This window comes from Myotis brandtii, unplaced genomic scaffold (genome assembly GCF_000412655.1).
Source record: "Myotis brandtii unplaced genomic scaffold, ASM41265v1 scaffold199, whole genome shotgun sequence".
Taxonomy (NCBI): domain Eukaryota; kingdom Metazoa; phylum Chordata; class Mammalia; order Chiroptera; family Vespertilionidae; genus Myotis; species Myotis brandtii.
Genome location: NW_005357414.1, coordinates 4,731,999 through 4,739,440, shown reverse-complemented (window position 1 = coordinate 4,739,440; position 7,442 = coordinate 4,731,999). Strand labels below are relative to the sequence as shown.

The following is a 7,442-nucleotide window of genomic DNA, read 5'->3' as shown; positions in this document are numbered from 1 at the left end:
GGGGGGGGGCAGTTGGGAATGACCAGGTCGGCAGGCAGAGGCGGTTAGGGGCAATCAGGCAGGCAGGCAGGTGAGCAGTTAGGAGCCAGCGGTCCCGGATTGTGAGAGGGATGTCCTGCTGGTTTAGGCCCGATCCTCAGGATCGGGCCTAAACTGGCAGTCGGACATCCCCCGAGGGGTCCCAGATTGGAGAGGGTGCAGGCTCTGCTGAGTGCCCCTCCCCCCCTAGTGCACGAATTTCGTGCATCAGGCCTCTAGTCTATAATAATAAAAGCATAATATGCAAATCAACTGAATGACCAAACAGTAGAACGACTGTCCAGACAACCTTCTGGACGACCACGCTATGACACACACTGGCTCCAGGACAGCCAAGGCAGGTGCGATGCAATTGGTTGGGTGGCCTAGCCATCACCCCATGATCACCCAGCAGAGGGAGGCCCAGGCCACTGGCCAGCGGGGTGATTGATGGGGGTGGGGGACCTCCGCAATCACCCCAAAGAGGGAGGCCAAGCCACCCTCTGTGTGGTGATCGATAGCAGAGCCCCGGCCAGTTGGACAGGGCCTCCCTTTGTTGGGCGATCCATTGTGGAGCCCTGCAGATGGATCTCCCCAAAGAGGGAGGCCCAGGCTACCCGGCCGCTGCCACTGTAGTGGGTGGGCGGGGCTTCCCTCTGAAGGGTGATCAATCTGGGCACCCCCCCAATAGATCACCCTGAAGAGGGAGGCCCAGGGCACCTGGCCAGTGGTCACAGAGAGAGGCTCAGGCCATCTGACTGGCAGTGCTGTGGTTGGCGGGCAGGGCCTCCCTCTGCTGGGTGATCAATCTGGGGGCCCAGTGATTGATCGACCCACAGAGAGAGGCCCAGGCCACCGGCCAGTGATGCTGTCGCAGATGTGCAGGGCTGGCCAGTAATCGCCCCGCAGAGGGAGGCCCAGGCCAGCCAAGCGATTGTACCCCATGCCTGTCACTCACAGAGGGAGGCGACTGGTGGCCAGGGAGGGAAAGGGCAGTGCCGCACAGATGGCAAGCAATGGCAGCAGCCGGGGAAGGAGAGCCCTGATAGGCTCTGATCACCAGCCAGGCCTAGGGACCCTACCCGAGGGGTCCCAGATTGCGAAAGGGTACAAGCCGGGCTGAGGATCACCCCCACCCCCTGCATGTATTTCCTGCACAGGGCCTCTAGTGTCTTAAATAAAATAGAAAACTAAAATACTTCTTTCTGATTATTTTCTTCCTCAGGATATGGACTTGGACAATATGGAACCTGAATATGTAGAAAATATGGAAACGGAAACTATGGAATCCGAAAATATGGAGACTGAAACTATTTCTTCAGTTTCAGCTCTGCAAGCCCTCTCTAAACTACTTTATCCTGAAGAAGAGGATGATTTTGAGTCTGAACAGGTGGTTGTATACTTATAGTTGAATTAGTTTTGTTCACAATATGCTGTGAAACTGTATTTGAACAACTTGTTCCAACCTTGCTGTGGGAGTAAGGCTATGTCATCTGATACATTTGCAGGAAGTTGCAAGGTTGATTATGTATGAGAGTAAAACCTCTAATACATTTCTAGCAAACATAATTACATTTTTTCTAAGCTACCTGAATGCTAAATAGGAAAATTGTTCAGTAACTATGGTAGCAATAGCTACATTTCAAAATGTTTGTCATTTATATTTATGGCCAAAGAATGCTTGACAACCATTACACAGTGTGATAGTTAGGATTTTTAAGCCTAGACAATAGTTCTATAAAATAAATAATTTCAACTACACAGTATTAATTATGCCACCCAAATTCAGTCCACTTGTCCTTTTTCATTTGTCTATAGATGAAAGGAGAACAGAAAATATTTTGAGCCAAATAAGGGGACGAACTAGCTGCAGCCTACTAAAATTGGCCTCTGGGTACATGCTCATATAAAGTGGTGGAATGAAAAAAAAATAAAGTGGTGGAATGTAATTAGGTAGTTGAATAGAATTTGGGGTCAGTACAGGTGACCCCAGGGAAGCTTGCAGCAACAAGATGGGCTTCATTTTGGATAGGAAATTTCTATGAGCTGACCTTTGGCCACACCACAGTCAATGCCAATATTCCCACTATAATAAAAATACTTTGTGTATTCCCCCTTTTCCTACGCCTTAGATATCAGAAAACCTTGGCAATCAGACTGCCTAAGTCAAACAAAATTTTGGGCAGAAACCTCATACTATTGCAGAATATATCACTTTGCTTTCACTTATTTTAATAAAGTTGTTCATTATTTTTTTGTACATATTTTTTTAATTAAAGTTGTTCATTATTATAATCAGTTTACCGTGAGCAACCCATCTCCCATAAAAATGCATATCAATTTGCTCCTTCTAAAATGCTTTTTTTGCCATAGTGTGGAAAAACAAGTATAATCTGAAGAGACAGCAATTTAGTGGATTTAGCTTCCACTCTTCAGGAAGAGCTTAGGTGGAACACAGCAGAATCATATAAGGCATGCAAAGGAGCCAAGATATTTGAGTAAGGGAAAAGTCTTGGTTGAGGCCAAAAATAAAGAAAAATAGGGATGTTAATAACACCTTGAATATATGCAATAAATAAGACATAGGAGAAAAAGTTAGGAGCATGTATCAATTAAGTTGAGAAGGCAAGCTCATTTTTTTCTACCTTAGCTGAAATAGAATAATACATGCTGGGAAAGGTGGGGTTATATCAGATACGAAAGTATACTAATTATTTTAGAAACATTACTCTTGCATAAAAGAAAGTGGAACTTGTATTTGGAACAGATTCAGAGATGAGGAATTACCCTGGTAACAAAGACCCCTTTGACGTTTAAGTATGGAGATGTTTATTTAGAGGTGTTTCTTAGGTCAAGATGAGTGCTTATGAGAATAGAGAAACTAAGACCATTTTACCAAATTGTACAATTTATAGAAGAAAATTACTATCAAAATGTTTGAGTCTGTATATCTGAGTTATAAGCAATTCTGAGGTAATCAGTCATTCAGACACCTCAGTACAGATATCAGAGGATATAGAATTGGATTATCAGAAAATTGGGAGAATAATTAATATTTTTAATGAACTATTACATTTTGCAGGAGAGAAATGGTTTTTTATTTGTCACATGTATTAATCTTGGGAACTGTGGAATGATTACAAGAGTGATGTGTTTTTGAAAATACACTCTCTAAAAACAGCATTAAACTGTTGCATACACATTGTTTCATTTATATTGTCCCCCACCATGAATTGTGAAGAATCTGGGAGAATGGAAAGAGATTGGGACTGTTGTTTGTTTTTGATTTACAAGGGGACCTTAAAACCTGTGGGAAATACTGTTCACTACTCTTAACAAACATTGTAACAAAAATGTTCTAACTCTCTTACATATTGCAAAGTGGAATGAATTGCAATGATAAAATTGCTCAGATAATTGGATATGGATTCACAGTAAAGGCTGAAATGATATTCTTATAGAAAAGAGTTGCCAGATGGTTTTTAATGTTTTTATTACTCTGATCTATCTTTTCACTTGAAAATTTTATTTTTAATCATTTATTTTCATTAAGTTAATAAACTGAAACTCCCCCTATGTTCTAGTATACTGACTCAATCATCACTCTCCATGGAAAGCATACCAATTTTTGTCAGAAATGTTCAAGTTTTTATTTCTACAGATTTTAATTTTTTCATGGAAGGAGGCACTCAACAAAACAAGAGGTCCTCATGTTCCAAGAAATGCTTTACCCTGATTGACTATTAGTATTCCAGTGATTAATAATTTAAGAAAAGCACTACAAGTCTATATGACCTTAGTGCTTTAAAAGAAAAAAAAAGTACAGAATATTGTCTTTGGATTTTCATATTAAAATGCCTATAACACTTTAACCACATACTTAGCACTTTTGAAGCACCTTTTGGAAAGGAATAGTCACTGTCTCAGAAACTGTTGACATGTTATAAATTAATTTCTGATGTATAGCTGTTGGAATAATTTAGCATAAAAAGACCCAGGTGAGCTTTTCCACCAGCTTTCAAGGACAGACTTTATTTATCTTGCCCAAATAGCACATTATAACTTTCACACATGTCTTAAATCTTGGGAGATTAGTATGGGGACCTAAGAAAGAAGAGTTAGAGATGCTTGTTTGCCAAGATCCAAGAAGATAATAATTTTTTGACTGCAGTGAAGTGGAATGCAGAATCTGACATCAACAAGAACAATTAGTGGGGAAAAAAGTGTGTGTGTGTGTGTGTGTGTGTGTGTGTGTGTAGGGTAGTTTCTTGAAATATCAGAGAACCCCTGAGAGGGACAAATGAAGTGGTTGCCACTATAATGATGGCATAGTATGTGTTATGTTTATTGGAAAAGGAAAGCTGTTTTTGTACTACTGCATCAGAGGCAATCCTATTGGAGTATGTATACTTGTGTAGAATATGGCAAAATAAACTTGAACTTGTATGAAGAGTGTAGTGGTTCAGCATATATTTGACCCTATTAATTTGGTATTGCTGTTTAAATTCATTAGTTCAGCATCATGAAGTGGTGGGATGAAACAGTGTTTCATACACACAGTGGAGAGAAGTAAAAGCTGAAATCAGGACTTTTGAATGAGTCATTTGATGTCTGTATATTTAGACTCTATTTAGTGATTTGTTTTTATTTCTATAAAACTTTCCCAGCCCTGGTCAGGTTGTTCAGTTGGTATGAACATCATCCCATTCACCAAAAGGTTGTGGCGGGTTCGATTCCTGGTTAGGACATATACCTAGGTTTTGAGTTCCATCCCTGTTCAGGACCTGCACAGGAGGCAGCCAATTGATACTTGTCTCTCACATTGATGTTTCTCTCTCTATCTCTCCCCTCCCCCTCCATTCTTCCTTCTTCCCTCCCTTTCTTTCTAAAATCAATAAACACACCCTGTGGTGAGTATTAAAAAAAAAACATTTTCCCATACTTCTATCCCCCATCTAACTGTGACCAGATACTCAAAATCCAAAAGTGTCGATGATCTTATAATAACACTTGGTTTTAACCTTCAAAGAGATGACTGTGGCTCATTCCGCTGTCCCCAGGAATCCATAATTCACTGGGCTGGAACTAGGGATTTAGTCTAATCAAAGATCAATTCTGCCTTAGAGTCTATTAAACCAAATGCTTTTTGAAAGAAAAGGAAAACACATTCAAAATAATACTCGACATCTGGCTCTCTGCTGTATTAACAACTATGGGTAATTAAACTGGAAAGATATATGAAATTTTAGGTGGGAAGCTTATCAATTTAAAGTATTATTGGTCACATATGTTAGACAAGTAGTACAAAAAGTTGGACTTTTTCTTCTCTCATAGACTAATTATTTATCTGCGATTGGAGCCATGGGTCCTGGGGATATTGGACCACCAAAAACAGAAGTGCATAAAGGTAAGTTATTTAATAAAGTGTGTAGGCCAAAATAATTAGTACAATCTTTTCTTTGGGGACAAAAGTATAGAGAGAGTAATATTAACACTAGCACTTATTAATGATGACCTCAAATCATTATAGAAATGATCAAGAGTCATTGACATATAAAGATGCTGATTATTCTACTGTTGCAGGTAAGTTGTTTTTATAGTTATGGAAATTAATTTGCCTTGAATTATTCACATGTTTTGACATATTTCCTGAGATAGAAAACCTCAAAGTAATGTATGGTTAAATAACATAACTTAGGATCTAGTTATCAAGATGCTTAGCTTCTTCACCTTCTATCCTGCTATATTCTGGCAATTTCACATAATTCATTCATTATTTTATTCAATAAATATTTATTGAGTATCTATTATGTACCAGGCAGTATGATCATCTCTGAGACTACCATAGAAATCAAAATAGAAAAGATCTTTGACCCCATTAAGCTGATAGTCTTTTGTAAAACAATAAAACAAAAAAACTACACAGTTTTATCTTATATTTAAATGTTTATAAATTAAACCCACGAGGTAACTTATACAGTCACAGGTTCAAAAAACTGGAATAAATATTGTTGGATATGTTCCCAGCATTTTAGACTATACATTTTCACAGAGCTGAACATTTTATACATCTTAAAAACTATAGAAAGCTCTAATTTAGCTGAAACAAAGAAAGCTCTCACCAATTTAGCTAATTGTAAATGATTTTATCTGAAAAAAATTATTTAAAGTAATGGATAAAAATGAGGTCTGAGGGGATGATTTTAAAATTTCAGTTATTTTTGCTCAATGTACTCAAGAGTCTTTTACCTCATTATATATATGAAATTAGGCTTTCAAAGCCCACGCTAGACAGAAGCAGATAATTCAATAAATTAGCAGAATTAAAAACTTCACAATCAGATGCATTTGGGGGAGACGTTTAAAAGGACTCCAAATAATGTTGTGTTCCAAACCTGGCTCTCTATTTCTGCCTTAATAGTTGGGAAAAAACAAACGTAAGCTGGGTTTTGTATGCCTATTTACTTTTAAACATTTAAAGATATGTAGAAACTCAGGCACACTCTCAGTTCTACTTAAGGATAACTGATAGCGAGTTTCTTTAAAGTCCATGTCTATATGAGGAAAATACTGGATTAGAAATGAACATTTCAAGTTTTTTTAACTGATGGTATATTTTAAAAATTATGTCAAACTTGAATGAAATATGTATCAAAGGGCTTTTATATAGTAAAACACAGTGCAAGATAAGACATTTGTATCTAAATCAAAGTGATTGATTTTTCCTTTATATAAAATATTTTACATATGATTCTATTTATGATTTAGGAAAATATATAGTATTTATTTGCATATAATTATATATACAATGCCATTTTATACATTATATATTGTTATTAGATGTGTATATAAATGGGTATATATATCCCATCTAATAAAAAAGTAACATGCAAATTAACCATCACTCTGTCACTCCGTCACAAAGATGGTGGCGCCCATAGCCACAAGATGGCAGCGCCCAGTCCCCTCAGCCCCGCCGCTGAAGTGTCCAGGCCTGTTGGCCAGGCAGGTGGTGGGGGCAGCATGGTGGGGGGAGTGGCGAGGCTGGATCCGCCCCCTCGCTGCTGGAGTGTCTGGGCCTGTCACCTGGCCGGGGACTGCAGGGGCGAGCAGCGAGGCATGATCCGCCCACTCCGGCAGGCCGATCCAGCCTTGCCACTCCGCTGCTGCTGCTGCTGGAGTATCAGGGCCTGTCAGCCCCTCCATGAGGCTGGATGCTGCATCCAGAAGGCTCACGCAAATGGGTGGGGACTTGACTCTGGATCTTCTGGTGCAGGGGGACTTGATGCTGTGTCCCCATTTGTGCTGGCCAAGACTCTGACAGCAGGGAGGAGGAAGTCCCACCCTCACAGAATCAGCCAGAATCAGCCATTGGTCAGACAGCTCTCAGCGGCCTGATAGCCAGGACTCTCATTCACCTGCAT

General features: G+C 39.6%; 1 protein-coding gene across 3 annotated transcripts in view; it reads left to right on the top strand.

Annotated features, from left to right (window-relative positions):
- The window catches only part of PIH1D3 (PIH1 domain containing 3), a 72,802-nt gene that overhangs the window by 15,030 nt on the left and 50,330 nt on the right, over positions 1-7,442 (top strand). For all 3 annotated transcript variants that reach the window (XM_014538841.1, XM_005865234.2, XM_005865235.2), the window contains exons 2-3: positions 1,244-1,408; positions 5,353-5,425. In XM_014538841.1, the coding sequence (XP_014394327.1) occupies positions 1,247-1,408; positions 5,353-5,425 (235 nt within the window). In that variant the 5' untranslated portion in view covers positions 1,244-1,246. The remainder of the gene's footprint in view (positions 1-1,243; positions 1,409-5,352; positions 5,426-7,442) is intronic.